Source organism: Cebus imitator, unplaced genomic scaffold (genome assembly GCF_001604975.1).
Source record: "Cebus imitator isolate Cc_AM_T3 unplaced genomic scaffold, Cebus_imitator-1.0 Scaffold38, whole genome shotgun sequence".
NCBI classification, from domain to species: Eukaryota; Metazoa; Chordata; class Mammalia; order Primates; family Cebidae; genus Cebus; species Cebus imitator.
In genome coordinates, this window is record NW_016107353.1 from 4,087,724 (window position 1) to 4,104,411 (window position 16,688).

General features: G+C 40.3%; 1 protein-coding gene across 6 annotated transcripts in view; it reads left to right on the plus strand.

Annotated features, from left to right (window-relative positions):
* Nucleotides 1-16,688, plus strand: part of SRGAP2 (SLIT-ROBO Rho GTPase activating protein 2) — a 269,932-nt gene that overhangs the window by 174,859 nt on the left and 78,385 nt on the right. For all 6 annotated transcript variants that reach the window (XM_017525240.2, XM_017525241.2, XM_017525244.2 and 3 more), the window contains exon 5: nt 15,695-15,757. In XM_017525240.2, the coding sequence (XP_017380729.1) occupies nt 15,695-15,757 (63 nt within the window). The remainder of the gene's footprint in view (nt 1-15,694; nt 15,758-16,688) is intronic.

Below are 16,688 nucleotides of genomic sequence, written 5' to 3' on the forward strand. Positions count from 1 at the left end.
GTAGGGCAAGAATGAGAGGCAGTGCCCCCAAGACAGTGCCCGCCCTTGTCATTTACCCACCATCCTCATTTCATTTATCCTTAAGTCCCAAGACCAAAGCAAAGAACACATGGACTGTTGAAGGCTTCCACAGGACTGCCTGGGTCAGTGAGAAAGCAGTAATGCTTTCTAGCTGGATAACCCCTTGGCTGAGTTCCATCTGCACTGTGGCCAGGGTGCTTGGTGAGACATGCTTTTGCCATTTGCCCTTTGAACTGCCAACAATCCCAATGCAGCAAATGGATTTAAAAGCTGATTAAGTTTTAGATTTCTTTCCTTTAACCAGAATATTCTAGCAGCTTATTTTTATAGCTCTGCTTGTATGATTCTGTTTTCAACAGATGGAATCACAACCTTTTCAGCAGTATACATCTGAGGAATTTAAAAACTGATAACATCAAGAATATTCTTTTGTACAATCTCTTTCTTGCTGTGAAAATTTATGGCCTCTCTTTTCCCTATCTTCACCCAATAATTATTAGGTACTTACTATATGCAAGGCATTATACAAGATAAGGAGAATACAGATAAGACAAAATAGCATTGAAGGAGTTTATGAGTTCAATTCCAACTTCACCAATTAATAGTTGTTCTCATGGACAAATTGCTTGACCTCCCTAAGCTTTAGCATCTATAAGTACTAAGTGCTTTTTGTGCAGAGAGTTATAGAGAGGTGAATTTTGAGCTGGGTTTTTAGTGAATGAAAATGATTTCAGTAATGAGATGAAATTAAAGATGAAAAAGTATGGAGTTTGTGAGCAGGGAGGGGGAGCTGAAGTCAAAGGACATTCCATATGGAGGAACAGGCTTCAGGATGAAGGAGAGCACAGGAATGTGTGAAGACTATTCAGAGGGTGGTGAGTAAAAATAGTTTGGCTAAATCAGAGTGTTAATGAGGAGAGCAGCTGAAACAAAGCCGTAAAGAGCCTCGAATGCCAGACTAAGAAGCTTGAACTTCATTCTGAGAGCGCTAGGGAATGACGAAAGATCTACTTGTAGAAAAATGATAAAATATTGCTGCTGTTTCTGAAAGCCTGGGCATCTAATTCCAGAACAGGGTAGTAAGAGCCTGAGATGTGGTAGCAGTGGCAGGGGGAATGAAAAGAAGGAGACAGATGCCAGATATATCATGAAGGAGAAATGAACAGCGTATGGCCACTTATTGGAAAGAGAATTTAAAGTCAATGATTACTTCTTTTCATTTTTTATGCTAGTGCCACTTAGAAAAAGCCAGTGTGCTGTTACAGAATTTGAGGTGGCTGGTGAAGCTGACATTTCCACATATGTCTCAGGAACTAGATGCCCAAATCTTCCTCAGACCCCAGATGGCCCATATAGAGCTTTTATATGTGCCAGTTTTTAGAATTTCTTATAGAGTTCCTCCATTTGGTAGTCACCAGAGGATCTCTGAGATTAGTGTCTGGATTCTTAATCACTCAGCTAATTTCAGAGATGCCCTTTATTTGAGGTAGATTTAGCCTCCTTTTTCTCTTTGATGGAGTGTGGTTTTTGAAAAGTCCCTAAGGAAGTAATGTGAAACCATATTTAAAACCTCAGGCTTGCTTCTCTTTTGTTTTACCAGAATACTTCGGTTACCATGTCCTGGGAAATGAACAACTTAAAACCATAAGTGTGTCAAGCCTTCACTATCACCAGTATCTGTTCATTATATCATACAAAACATATTTTAGTTCTTATTAGGTATTCAGAATTGCACTGGGCCTGGTAAGGGCTACAAATAAACATAAGACAATCTGTTTTCAAAGTTTAAACTTAGAGTTGTGCTTCTAGAAATGGCAGCTTTTCTAGAAGCAAATTCAGACCAACACTTTTGCTTCATGGGAGCTGCTTTTCTTGAAGAGGCTTCTGCCATTACAGAAAATATTACTGAGTGTCAAAAAGCTGAGCAGAGTGTTTAATAGACTTGTAGGGCTAGCAGGACAAATACTGGAATTTAAGGCTGAGAAGGGGTATCCTTGGTAAAATTCCCCAGGCTTTGAGACACCAAAGGGATACAATTAAGAAGTAAGGATAAGCCAGAAACAGACTAAGACAGTTTCATAGAGACGAAAGCCTAGTTTCACATTACCTTAAGCTCTAATTGGGTTAAGGTGATTTAGGATAGCCAGTGGCTAGAAACAAATTTAAATCCTCTCGAGAAGAAGATACTATGGAAGATACTATCATCCTAGGCCTAATATATCTGCCATCATTTTTCATTATGATGTTTGGCACTCAGCTGTAAATAATTAGGCCTATGAGGAAGTCAGAACTGTGACCAAAAGCTAAGAGAAACAGCTAGACCCACAGGAGATCCTAGTAATGGTATTCTCAGATGCAAACTTTAAATTAGCTATGTTTAATGTATATGAAATTAAATGATAAATACAAACCTGGAAATAATAAAAAAATCAACTCAAAATGGATCAAAGACTTAAATGTAAGAGCTAAAACTATAAACTCTTAGAAGAAAATATAGGTGTAAGTCTTCATGACCTTGGACTAGGCAGTGTGTTCTTAGATATGATACCAAGGCACAAGCAACAAACGAAAACATAAATAAATTGAACTTCATCAAAATAAAAACTTCCACACTTCAAAGGACACTGTCAAGGAAATCAAAATACAGCTATAGAATGGGAGAAGGTATTTTCAAAACATATGTCTCATAAGGTTCTAATTTCAGAACATATAAAGAATTTTTATAACTCAGCAACAAAAAGGTGAACAGTCCAGTTTAAAAATCGGCAAAAGACTTGAATAGGCATTTCTCCACAGAAGATATACAAATGGCCAACAAGCACATTCTTGACACTGTTATTTATTAGGGTACTACAAATCAAAACCACAATGAAATACCACTTCACTACCACTAGGATGGCTATAATTTTAAAAAGGAAGAAAGAAAAGGAAAGAAGAGTTTTGGAGAGAATGTGGAGAAATCAGAACCCTCATACATTGCTGGTGTGATTGTGCAATGGTGCAGATGCTGTGGAAAACTGAAGCCCTAAAAAATTTAAGCATAGAATTACCCTGTGACCCAGCAATTCCACACCTAGGTGCATACCCAAGAGAATTGAAAACATATGCTCACACAAGAAGTGGTACACAAATGTTCATACAGCATTATTCAAAATAACCAAAAAGTAGAAGCAACCCAAATGTTAATGAAGTGATTTATGGAACAAACCTAAATAAAGTATGGCATGCCTATACAATTGAAACCAAATGTGCTATATCCATACAATGGAGCAGTACTTAGTCATAAAAAAGAAGGAAGTACTGATACATGCTACAATATGGATGAGCCCTGAAAACATTATAAGTAAAAGAAGTGAAACATAAAAGGCCACATATTATATGTGATTCCATTTATAGTAAATGTCCAGAGTATGCAAATCTATAGAGATAGAAAGTAGATTAGTGGTTGCCAGGTGCTGGGGGAAGGGAAAATGGGGAGTGACTACTAACAGGTTTGAGTTTTCTTTGGTGTGATGAAATGTTTGGGACTTAGATAGTGGTGGTCGTTGTACAGCTTTGCAAATATACTAACAACCACTGAATTGTGTACCTTGAAGTGGTAAATTGTATGGTATGTGAATTACATCTCAATAATTTAAAAATATAAACAAATTTTAGTACAAAAAATACAGTAATTAAAAGAATTTAATGTGTAGATCAAGTAGCAGATTAGATAGTTCTGAATAAATAATTAATGACCTGAAAGGTCAGAAAATAATACATACTGAACCTGAGAGAGATAAAAGGATGGAAAATACAGAAAAGAGCATAAAAGACTTGTGGGATATGGTGGGTAGGCCTGACATGCTTCTATTTGAAGTCTCAGAAGAAGAGAACAAAGAGAATGGGTTAGAAGCAATATTTGAAGAGATAATGGCTGTGAATTGCCCTAAACTAAAAAAGACCTCAAGCCACAGACTGAAGTATCATGAGTCCCAAGTAAGAGAAATACAAAGAAAATACAAACAGCTAGAGGTAAAAAAGACTTACTGTCTTCAATGGAGCAGCAGCATGGTTCACAGCTGACTTCGGAACAAAAGCAATAGAAGGCAGGTGACAATGGAGTGTAAGTGTAGAAAGAAATAGCCTTCAAAAATGGTAAACTAAAGATGTTCTCAGACAAGACAAATATGAGAAAATGGATCACCAGCAGACTTGCACTAAAAGAAATACTTAATGGCATTATTTAGGCAGAAGGAAAATGATCCCAAATAGAATCTTAGAAATGCAGTAAAGAATGAGGAGCAACAGAAACTATATATAATAATATAAATCTAAATGAATAATCATGGTTAAAAACAACACTAATAATCATCTGTGGGGTTTTCCTTTTTTTAGGGGTGTGAGTGGGTGAGACAGAGTCTTGCTCTGTTGCCCAGCCTGGACTGCAGTGGCACAATTATAGCCCACTGCAGCCTTGAACTCCTGGGCTTAAATGATCCTCCCACCTCAACCTCCCAAGTATAACAGCTGGGACAAGAGGTGTGTGCCACCATGCCTGGCTTATTTTTTATAGAGAGGGTCTATCTGTTGCCCAGGCTGGTCGAACTCCTGATTTCAAGTGACCACCCTGCCTTGGCCTTCCAAAGTGGTGGGGTTACAGGCATGAGCCACCACACCAGGCCAACCCTGTGAGGTTTTAAATATATATATAATTAATATAAATGGGAACAATGAAATCAACAATAGAATCTGTGTCTGGGTGGGGGGTAGGGAAATGGGTTTAAAAGTATTTTTAGAACGTGGTAAAAGTAGTAATTTGTATTGGATATTGGCAATTCAAGGATACAGGTTGTTAATTTTTGGTAACCACTCAAAGAATAGTATCTCTACCAATCTAAGACAGGGACAAATTCAATTAATAAAAAAATAACTCAAAAGAAGGAGAGAAAAATTCTGGTGAGGGCAAAACTATAGAGATACAGAACAGATTAATGACTTCCAGTGGTTAAGGGTAGAGGAGAGTTTGACTACAAAGGTGCAGGATACAAGAGATTCTTGGCAGGTGATGGAACTGTTCTGTGTCTTAACTGTGACAGTTAGACAACTCTGTGCATTTGCCAAAGCATGTAGAACTGTATACCAACAAGAGTGAATTTTCTGAATGTTTTGTAAATGGAAGAAAAAAAAGGTAGGAAAGGAGAGGAAAGAGGAACATAGAAGAGACAGGACAAATAGACAGCAATTCACAAGTTGGTGAGTTTAAACCTTAATGTAAGGTGTAAGTTGATTTATGCAAATTAAAGACAGATTTTTAAAAAGGAAAACTGGAGTGTATGTTGCTTGTAAGAGAACAGATACACTTTATAAGGATAAAGAAAGATTTAAAGCAAAGTGATAAGAAAAGATAGCTACAATAAAATCAGACCAGGTAGATCTTTTCTTTTCTCTCTCTTTTTTTTTTTTTTTTTTGAAAGAAATTTTTCTCTTTTTTGAATATTATTGTTCTTTTGCACCATCACATTTCTTTTTTTTTTGGAGACAAAGTTTTGTTCTGTCACTCAGGCTAAAGGGCAGTGCTGCAATCTCAGCTCACTGAAATCTCCGCCTACTAGGTTCAAGCAGTTGAACCCAGCCTCCCGAATAGCTGGGATTACAGGTGTGCACCACCATGCCCAGCTAATTTTTGTATTTTTAATAGAGACAGGGTTTCACATGTCAGTCAGGTTGGTCTCAAACTCCTGGCTTCAAGGGATCCGCCCACCTCAGCCTTGCAAGGTGCTGGGATTACAGGCATGAGCCTCTGCACTCAGCCAGACCAGGTAGATTTTAATGCAAAAAATATTATTAGTTATAAAGAGAGACATTTCCTAATAAAGACTCAAGTTTCCAGGAAGAAGTATATACTTAATAACATAGCCTTAAAATATGTAAATCAAATGGGACAGAATTAAAATGGGAACTAGATAAATCATCAGCCCCATTGACAGATTTAACATACCTGTCTCAAAGAATTTAAACAACTAGACCAAAAAAGTTAGTAAAAATACAGAAGAATTGAAAAACAACAAACTTGACCTAAATGATGTATACGGATACTGTGCCTGACAACTGTGGGTAGATACACATTCTTTTCAAGTGTGCATGGAACATTTATAAGGTTTAAGCCGGAAATGGGGAGGACAAATTGAAGAGCTTAGGTGAGAAATTAGAGCTGGGGGTGGGAAAGCTCCAGTTCCAAAGTCTGTATCCTTTTTCTCATGATTCAATGATTTTTCAATGGGAGTGGGGTACTGGCAAGAGGGAAGGTACCCTCCCCCAAGAATATTGTTTTTTTTTTTTTCAACTGTATGTGGGCCATGACTAATGGGAATGGCTGCTCATGTGTTTACTGTGGACAAAGACAAGAGGCTGCAAACCAACACTGTAGCTGAAGAAAGCTGATCCAGGCGCAAATCTCCATCCCAGTCCCTAGGCAATGCATTCTAATTTCTGTCAGTAAAGGGCTCTACTGAGTCCCCCAAAGTTTGCTTTGTCCTCTTCTTAGGTCCAACCCTGGCACCTGAGTTGTCAAGAAAATGCTATCTTCATAACCCTCTGGAGCCTCTTCCTCTCTTGATTCTAAAGGCTACTCCCAAGAGTTCTAAAACTAGACAGATCTCTCGATGAATTGACTTTGCTGCTGGGTTCCTCTTCTTAAAAATATTTAATCAGCGATTTTCCCAGTGCCCCAGGCATTTCCTGTACCAGTGCTGCTGACTGTTTTACTTCCTACCAGGCTGCCCTCCTCCTCTTGGTATGCACACTTCCAGCTTTCAGATGAGCTCTATTAACTCCTGTTCTTCCAGCCTCCTCCTGGCCCAGCCATCTGGGAGCCACACAGGCATTCTTCCCATCCCCCAGCTCCTAGATTTCCTTATTGTAGGAGGGCATATGTTTTCAAGTACATTATCATTCTGGCTCTTTTCCCCCCTTTCTCTCCCAGTTCCAAGCCATTGATTGCTTTTCCTTCTTAGTTCATTTTACAGCTGCTGAGAGACTTGTGCTCTTATGTTGCCTGTTTGCTTTTGTGTCTTTTGTCCCTTATGTCCCAGTCTACTTAAGGATACCCACAGTCACCTAGATATACCATTTCTATTCTGTGCTTTTAGTATCCTGCTTCGAAAATGGGGTGATTACTCATCTTCAGAATGACCTCAAGAAATGCTTTGGCATGAGAAACCAGGGCCTAAGACATTACGCCCCCACCCAAATCATTATCCAAAAGAGTAAGAGATGGAAATGTGCCAAGGAAAAGGTCACAGTGGTAGTTTAAGAAATGAAAGCTTAGATTTGATTGTCTGTTTTATTTTAAAGGATGTTGTTTTGAGCTTCTTTTCTTAGTATTAGCATAGGTCATCCAAAGAGATTGGAACAACCATGGAGAAACATTCAGATTGTTATAGGACTGTGTTTCAGATTGGGAGAGCAGAGGGCCTTTGGCCTCTTTCTGACCCCACCCTGAACTCCTCTGAGCTCCCACCCTTGTCCTGAGTATGCCTGTTCCTGACAAGAGACTTTGATCAGTTGTTAGTGAGCATGCACAGAGGGTAGACGCTGAGTCCATGGAGTTCATGTCATGCCAAGGAATAGATTTTCTCCCAGGGCCATTAGCTTTACTTGTGGGTTATTAAGTGTTACTGCTGACACATTCCAGAGCTTCTGGAAAAGCCTTAAGGAAATGGCTTTCAGAAAGAAGTACCCTAGAGGAGAGAGGTCCTGGATTTCACTGAACCAGAATTAGATGGGTGGGTTTGAAATTCTGTGACCTAGATAGTGGGGAGCTCCTACCTTTGGATGTTTCTTTATGACCACAGTCATACCATATCCTAGTTGTACAGCCAAGAAGGATCTTTTCTGTTTAATCTTTCTGGAGTAATAGAAGGTAATTGTATCCTCCTTATTTTCATTCTGCTCCCCCCCCCACCACCCCCACCACCTTCATCATTGCTTCCTTTCTGCGAAGCACTTTCTTTGTTTTGTTTTGGGAGTTTTTTAAAATTTATTTTTTATTTTTTGCTTTCTTTCCTCAGGAAAGCCGAATTATTTCTTATAGAGTCATTTGATTCTTACTGAAACTGGGGAGGAAAAAGATTATGCAACAGCAGGCATAAGGAAAAACAGAGAACCTTCTTCCCTTTGGGCCCACAGAGCTCACTGGAGGGATTCAGCCACACTCCTGCCTGGGAAGTAGTTTCTGGGACCTTCGCAATTCCACGTAACATCTTTAACATATTTGAGAGTACGTAAGGAGGCAGCATAGTGCGGTGGAAAGAACACTTAAGTGGGTGTTGAGGGGCTGGATTCTAATATTAATATTAGCTAACATTTATTGAACAGGCTGGTGCTAGATTCCGTTTAGAGTACTTTACGTGGATTATCTCGCTATTCTTACTATCCTGTTTTACAGATGTGAAAGCTGAAGCATATCAACTGGGGAGTAGAAGTAGGATTCAATTCCTGCTCCAAAGCCCACATGTTCAGCTCTCCTTTAATACACGTGTGGTCCCTGATAGGATAGTGACCCTGGAAAAGTCGTTCCAGCAACTTTTAGGACTCATCAGAGAACTGTAACCAAAGGGAGTTCATTGTGGCTAACCTCTGATGGAGTTTCCACTTTTAATAATTTATATGATGAAATGCAGCTATATTGTTTAGTTCTTGTCATTATGTGAAGACATAGTATTTAAACTTTGATCTCATTGATTGAGGAACTGATTATTTTATGTCCACTGTGCACAAAACAATGGACTGGGTACCACGGAGGGTTTAGAAAAATGCTTAAAAAGTTAAAATCTATCTCTTCCATTAGCTTTAGATGGTTTCATATTTTAGTTGCTTTGAGTTTTTTTAGACTATGTCTTTCAGATAATTAAACAGGAATCAAATTGAAAAACTATTCATATTCCAGAAGAGGAATCCTGAAATAGGTATTGGGTCTTAGACTGTGTCAAATTTCTGACATTTTCTTTTAAAATATAACTTTGGTCACTAGGATAGTTTATATCCATTAACTTCAGAATGAAGAAGCTTCTGGTAAGATTAGTTTTTATGGTGCTTACAAGCTCAAGGGATTCTTTAAAAGCTGGAATGTGACTGCTTTGGGAGTCACTAATACCGAAGCTGGATCATTATAACCTGAAATATCCGTTAGTAACTTAGAAAGGCAAACTCAAAGAAAAAGAATTTACTATGTAATAGCTGGATTTTTTGAAATCAGATTTTTTTTTTTTTTTTTCTGGTAAAGCTGGATTCAGTATCTAACTTGCTGTGGAGTTAGATTATAGTGTAGAAACCTCTTGCCTGGGATAGGAAAAAAAAACATTGATCTTAAACTAAAAAACTAACAAGATATTCCATTTCTAGTAATATCTTTGAGATTGGAAGAATTACATTCTGATGGGCCCAGATGTCAGATTAATGTCCATCTTTCTCAGCAGATTGTAAACTTTTAAACTTTCTGTTTTGCATGCAGACCACAAGTGCCTGACACTTAATAGATGTTCTATAAATATTTGCTGATGGACTCTTTATTGCTCAGTCCCTAAAATCCAGCCATTTCTTCCTTGCCAGAATTCAGTAATTGAACCTGCTTTGAAACATCTGATCAGCCACCTCAAGAGGGCAAGTTATTTTAGCTCCTGTCTAAATAAGTTAGTGGGCTCCAGTCCTTAAACTGCTATTTTCTTTATTAATTCCTCAATTGCAGACTTTTGTATATATCTAGTCTTTTTAAACCTGTGTATAATGACTCATTAATGAGTTGTAAAATAAATTTAGTGAGTTATGACCTACATAAAAAAATAGAAAATGCCAGGTACAGTCGCTCGAGAATATAATCCCAGCTACTCAAGAGGCTGAGGTGAGGGGACCTTTAGGCCAGGAGTTTGAGACCAGCCTGGGCAACATCGCAAGACTCTATCTCTAAAAACAATTTTTAAAAATTAGCCAAGCATGGTGGCATGCCTGTAGTACCAGCTCCTTGGGAAGCCAAGGCAGGAGGATTGTTTGAGACCAGCCTGAGCAACATAGTGAGACCCCATGTCTATAAAAATGTAAAAAATTAGCCAGCATTGTGCTACGCATCTGTAGTCCCAGCTACATGGGAGGCTGAGGGAGGAGGATTACTTGACACTTGAGCCCAGGAGTTGAAGGCTGCAGTGAGCTATGATTATGCCACTGCATGATCCAGCCTCGAAGGAAGGAAGGAAGGAAGGAAGGAAGGAGGGAGGGAGGGAGGGAGGGGAGGGAGGGAGGGAAGGAAGGAGAGAGAAAGAAGGAAAGAAAGAAAGAAAGAGAGAAAGAAGGAAAGAAAGAAAGAGAAAGAAGGAAAGAAAGAAACGGAAGGAAGGAAAAGAGAAGGAAAGGAAAGGAAAGAAAGGAGAAAGAGAGAGAGAGACAGAATGGAGGGAGAGAAGATAAAATAATAGGAAACATCAGAATGCACGGCACATAAGTACTTTTATTATAGACACATATTATGCTGTATTGCAATTAAAAAAAGTATTTTTTGACCATCCTACTCTACCTATCTTCAGAAGGCAAAAGCACCTCTGGTGTCCCTATTGTGGCATCTCCTAGCCTACCTCTCTATAAAAGTTTTGCAATTAAATATATTTGTGTTTTATACATCTTTGGGTTTCTCTTAGCATAAGGTCCTAACTGGAGCTCAGTCTTTCTCAGAGCCATCACATGGTATCCTAACACATGAATGAATGCTGAATAGAAAGAGCCCTCCTTGCATATATGCAGGTAGTGTGGTGGAGGGGAAATATAGAAGTCATTTCTGAGCTCTGACCTGCTAGATCATCGCCCTCTGAACCCCCAAAGCCTTGGCATACAGCTTCACACTGTACCACCTATTTTGGTGGTCCAAGTTAGGTGAGGGAGAGAACCAGACACAGTGCCCACCATCACCTAGCACTGGCCCTGCTACCAAACAGTCATTCCTTTTAGACCTTCACTCCCCACCAAAAGCATTTCAGGCAAAGCGCCAGCTCCTGAAACTTGGCCTCTTTGAAGTGGTGAGTGAGTGCCCCTGAAACCACCACCTTATGTATGGTGTTGCCTCTCCTGCTGCCAGAGTTTAATACAGGGTCATGTTCCTTTCCTCTGAAATCTGTCACGGAAATTCAGTTTTAAACTGGACTTTTTTTAACAGTTGGACTCTGAACAATCTTTAGGGTGAGGAGGGGATACTAGTGGTTTGTGGGGTAGATATGTGCCCTTGAAAACTGGATTCTTTTTTGGAAAACTGCTGACACAGTCTAAATGACAGAGAACTAAATGACTCTACTGTTTCTACCTGCTGACAGACTCAGCCTTGGGATGGGGCTGAAATTAGCTCTCACCACATGGCAGAGACATGCCTTCCTCTTATTTTTTCTTCTTTCATACAAATAGGGAGTAATTTGGTGCCTGTCAAAAAATACAGCTTCCAAATGTAGATAATCAATAAACAACAGTCCCACCCCTAACTTGGAAAGTGCGTGAGTGCTGATCTGAATAATTAGAGAATCAGTAACAAGTAACCTACCTGTTGAGAACACGTCTGAAACCTCTTTCATAATTTGTGTTCTTTGGGAAACGCTAATAGACAAACTCATCCAAGCTCTGGAAATGTACTGATTTAATGAGGTCCAAGGAGGAGTGACCAACCCAGTGGCCAGGCATCCCAGATGCCTAGGATTCTCATGTTTCCGTACATTTCTGCTGTTACATCCCTTCTGTGAGCAAGAAGGCTTTGGAACATTACAGTCTTGTCTTGGGGAGATGAGATGACACTGTGCATTTCAGTCCTGTTTCCAATGCTGTTATCTGTTGGAAAAGGAAGCTTTCCTACCCAATTTGTAAACATACAACTGGTAGGAGCTGTTGCAATCTCATTGTCTTCCGATCAGCCCCTCCTTGGCAGCAATCAGAGTGGAGGCCCCGTGAAACACACTGTGGTAAGTTTCAAAATAAGAGAGCTCAGCCTGAGTGCACCATGACACTTCCCATCCCATAGAACCAGCATTGTTAACTGTGCCACATCTCTATTCTAAATTTAGGCATCTTTTTTTTTTTTTTTCCCCGGGTAAAGATTACTATGCAAACATTTAAAAGAAAAACTTTGCCCAAAGTAATTTTTTCCCCCAACTTCTATTTGGTTTCCTGCAATCTTTAGATGACTCATTTTCTTCCAAGAAATTTTAAAGGAAAGAGATGCAGGCTGTATGTTAGTACACAAAGACTGCTCTGTGAATTCTCTTTTTCTTCCCTGTCTAGAAACCCCTTGCCTTTTTATAGAGAATGGAAAAGCTCTACAGTCTTCATTGTCACGTACTCCACTTCATCAGGTTTTGTTGTTCCCAGGAATAAATGTCCCCCTTGTCTTTGGGTGGGGGCCCCCTTGTGGCTTACTAGCTCTGTCAACCCTGCTGCAGTGGCCAGCACGGAAGCCCTTCTTGGGGCCATGCTTTCCCCCAAAGGCACACAGTTAAGGTTTCTGAGACAGAGAACGAATGGCCTTTTATCTTCTGTGAAAAGAGAGACACTGGCAATTTCCTGCCTCTGGCCTTGTGTCAGAATTTCTCCTGATTGCTAGAGGCTGTATTGTACAATTTTAAGTGGGCTCACTATACATGTATTCCCAGCCCAACCCTCAGCCAGAGGGAGCGGTAAGTCAGATCACTTCAGCAGCCTTTTCAAATAAACAGGGATAATAGTTGAGTGGTCCTCCCAGCTAATCAGTACATGAAAGGAAACATCTGCGTGGGCTTAATTGCCATTTTTTTTTTTTTTGGTTACACTTTTCCCTCCTCTTTTTTCCCCATCCCCACTCTGGGGCTAAGTTATTTGAGTCATGAGTAAGCAACAGCGTAGAGGATAGGATAGGAGCGGTCTCCTTTAACCTCTGCTATTCAAACGTAAGGAGGAGTTAAGAAAGGATAGGAAGGGGGCAGGAGGAGCTGGCCCAGAGGCAGGAGGGCAGGGCGGTAGGAAGTGATACTCATGGTCACTTCCTGACCCTATTGCTGACTCTGGGGCTGGAGGTGAGTCACGTTGCCTCACTTCATCTCCTTGGGCCTCTGTTGCTTCAGTTGAGCTCAGCTTTCCTCTCAATGGGAAGGAGAGGCTAGTATGTGAGATCATAGATGAAAGGCATTCCCTCTTATGGCTTCTTCCAGCAGTTGAGGTCATTGAATGAGAGACCCTGGAAATGATAAATTTAAGACTGGCAAGATGCCTCTGAACCAGTCCATTTTGTAGAGTATCTGGGTCCCCAAGGAGAACTTACTCATCTTCTAAGCCAACCAGCTGTGCATTAACAAGAGTGATGCTTGAAGCTAATATGAATTCTAGAAGCCAGGCAGAAGATCATGTAGAATCATAGAATGGCAAAGGCTCGAAAAGACCTTAGAAATGTTTTTTAGCTGAGGCTTTTCATTGTATAGAAGGGAAAATAGAGGGCCAGAGAGGTTAACCAGGTTGTCCAGAGTTGTCTCTTTGGTAATACAGGAGCCAGGAATAGAAAGAGAATCTTGTGATTGCTAATTTAGGGCTCCTTCTACCCTTTTCCCCACTATCGGATATAAAAATTCATGCCTACTCATGACAGGGGTCACACATAAGCTATATTCCATAATGAATACCTTAATAGAAAAATGGGTAGAGAACACTAATAGAAAAATACAGATCATAAAAGAAAAATGAAAATGACTGATAAACATTTTTTAAAATTCTCAGGCACACTAGAATCAAAGGACTGCAAAGTACAATAGGATACCACATCAAACTGTCAAGACAAAAAAATGCGAAATAAACATATATGCTATTGGTGGCATTTTAAATTGGTACCGTTTTTCTCAAAGGCAATTTAGTGGTAGAAATGAGTAGTCTTTGACCCAGAAATGTTATTTCTAGGAGAAAATAATGAAAAGTGTGTGCATTAGATCATGTGCAAAATAGATACGGTATTTTTTATCACAGAAATTTGGAAGCAAAGTAGATGTCCAAGAATGGGAGCTGCATCAACGTAATTTATTATAATACTACAGAAGAATAATGCACGTGGAAATGTTTCCAACATGTGTTTAAGTGAATAAGTTACGAAACAGGATTTATATTGCAATCCCAATTTTGTAAAAATACAGATGATTAGAAAAATACATAACCACACTTAGAGTGGTGACTTCTTAGTGGTAGGAATTTAAGAGTTACTTTTGTTTTCTTTTTTGAGGTTTTCCAGTTCCCTTATAATCAACATACATTACTTTTATCATCAGAAAAAAACGTATTTTTTAAGTAGAGATGTATGTATCTTGAAAAAAAGCAAGATCTTAAATGATTGTGTTTTTGACATGAAAGACGTCTTTCTTTTTTTGCCTGGGAGGTAAGCTGTGGTGGGAGGGATGGGAGACAGTATTATAACTTCTGTTAGGATGGCATTGTTGATACCTGAATTTCTAGTAGGAAAAATCTAGAAGGAGCTGGCAAAAGATAAAACAAGGGGTTTTCCTCTCAATCACCCATGCTGCCAATCAGTTTTATCACCTGCTCTCTTAGATTTGGCATATAACACTTAGTATAGAAGGCGTGACAATTTCCTTCCTGCTTCCTCTTTTTCTTCCCTCTCCTCTCTTCTGCCCTCCCTGCCCCGCCCCGTCCCGCCCTGCCCCTCCCTTCCACTCCCCTCCCCTCCCCTCTTTTTTCCAAGTCTCACTCTTGTCACCCAGGCTGGAGTGCAATGGTGTGATCTCTGCTCACTGCAACCTCCACCTCCTGGGTTCAAGCAGTTCTCCTGCCTCAGCCTCCCGAGTAGCTTGGATTACAGGCATGTGCCACCACGCTTGGCTAAGTTTTGTATTTTTAATAGAGATGGGGTTTCACTAGGTTGGCCAGACTGCTCTCAAACTCCTGATCTCAGGTGATCCACCCACCTCAGCCTCCCAAAGTGCTGGGATTACAGGCATGAGCCACCGCACACAGCCCTCATTCTTTATTTCTACTGCTCTCTCTATATGGTTAGATGTCAGCCCTGGGTGGCAGCAGCAAGGAACTCAGGAGCCACCACTGCTCAGGATTAACTAATTGGAGACCCCTTAACATATATGATTAGCATCGAATAACAGCTAATCTCTCAGGCAGTCAATATTGAGGTACCACTGCCTTGGGAGTTTTGGGTAGAAATAAAGCAAGTAAGAAATGTAGTTCCATCCTGCTTGGAACTTTCTTTTTAGGTAGGGACTTAGAAGTCCCTGGATGTTTACATACTTTTTCCTATTACACATCTTACTTTCCTTTGAAATCTTCTGGAATGCTTGACTGCAAGTATCTGAGAAACCATGTTCCACCTAACAAAAGTTGCTAGGTAGGGTGTGGCTTTCAGGCCTTCTCTTTGGGGACCAATAGAAAAATCAAAGGCTACCGCCCTTTTTCCCTCCACGCAATTGCCTTTGCTAGGCTATAGAAAGGGCACGTTTCATTTTATTAAAAATCTTTGAGTAATCTGACCATAATTGGGTCTGATTGGAATGGTTATCTGATTTGCTGGGTTAAATAATGGGCCTTAATTGAGTCTGGGTTATTTGTAGAGGCAGTGTGGCTTTTGCCTTCATTGCTCCCTCCTCTCTCTTCTGTTTCCCAATTAACCTTCATTTCTCTTTCCTTGCAGAGTAAAGAAGTCGGCCAGCAGCTCCAAGATGATTTGATGAAGGTCCTGAATGAGCTCTACTCGGTAAATCAGTTGGGTTGCTTGGCTCTTTAATAAGCAGAAGGAAGCAGCATTTGGCAGCTTGCAGCCATAGTACGTCAGCACAGAGCTGAACTGAGGTTGAGGACAAGTGCATGGTCCCCACTGGGGGCGACCCCACCCATCTTTTTTTTTCACACCCATCTTTTCAAAACCGAATGAGTCAAAAAATACTTCCTCAAAATAAGATTTTTCCTCAGCTGTGCAAGCTCACCCTGACTTTATTTGGGGCATAATTGCTAGAGACCAGCCAAAGTCTAGGTCACTGGCACAACGGACCCCATTAGCAGCAAACAAGGGACCCTGAATCTGACAGCAAGAAACATAGCCTGCATTGCACTATTAATATGTGCCTGTCAGAAAGACTTTATTGTTGTAGGTTTTACATCAGATCTTGGATTGATCTTTTGCTTTGAGACTAGAACAAATGCTCTAGAGGGCAGCACAGAGTCCTAAATGCCCCTAATAAGAGTGACCAGTTCCGGCAGAGAGAGCTTTGCATTGACTTCTTGGAGTTTTACACAGCCAAACCTCAGTGACGAGGCAGGCTGCAGGCTTGGGAAAGAGAACACAGTCTGTTCTGAGATGACTGGAGCTTCAGGCACGTGACGCCTGTGGCTGGTGCGTGTTAATTCATGCACAGAGAGTGGTGGTGGTGGTTCCCCAGCCATGTTTTTCTAATTATAATGAAAACAAACACACACTCACACACACACCAAGAAAATTCCTGTTGTTATACAGGGAACACTTACGTTGTACAGCTAATGCCTTTCAAAGGCCTCTTTTCCATCTTGGATGCGCCAGCCTTCTGTGTCATTTTCTAGGGTTTCTCCATCCTGTTTGGAGGTGATAATTGATTTCTGGTGTTTACGTGCTTATTTGCTGCATTTTTTTCTTTCCCCCTTTCCTTTTTTTT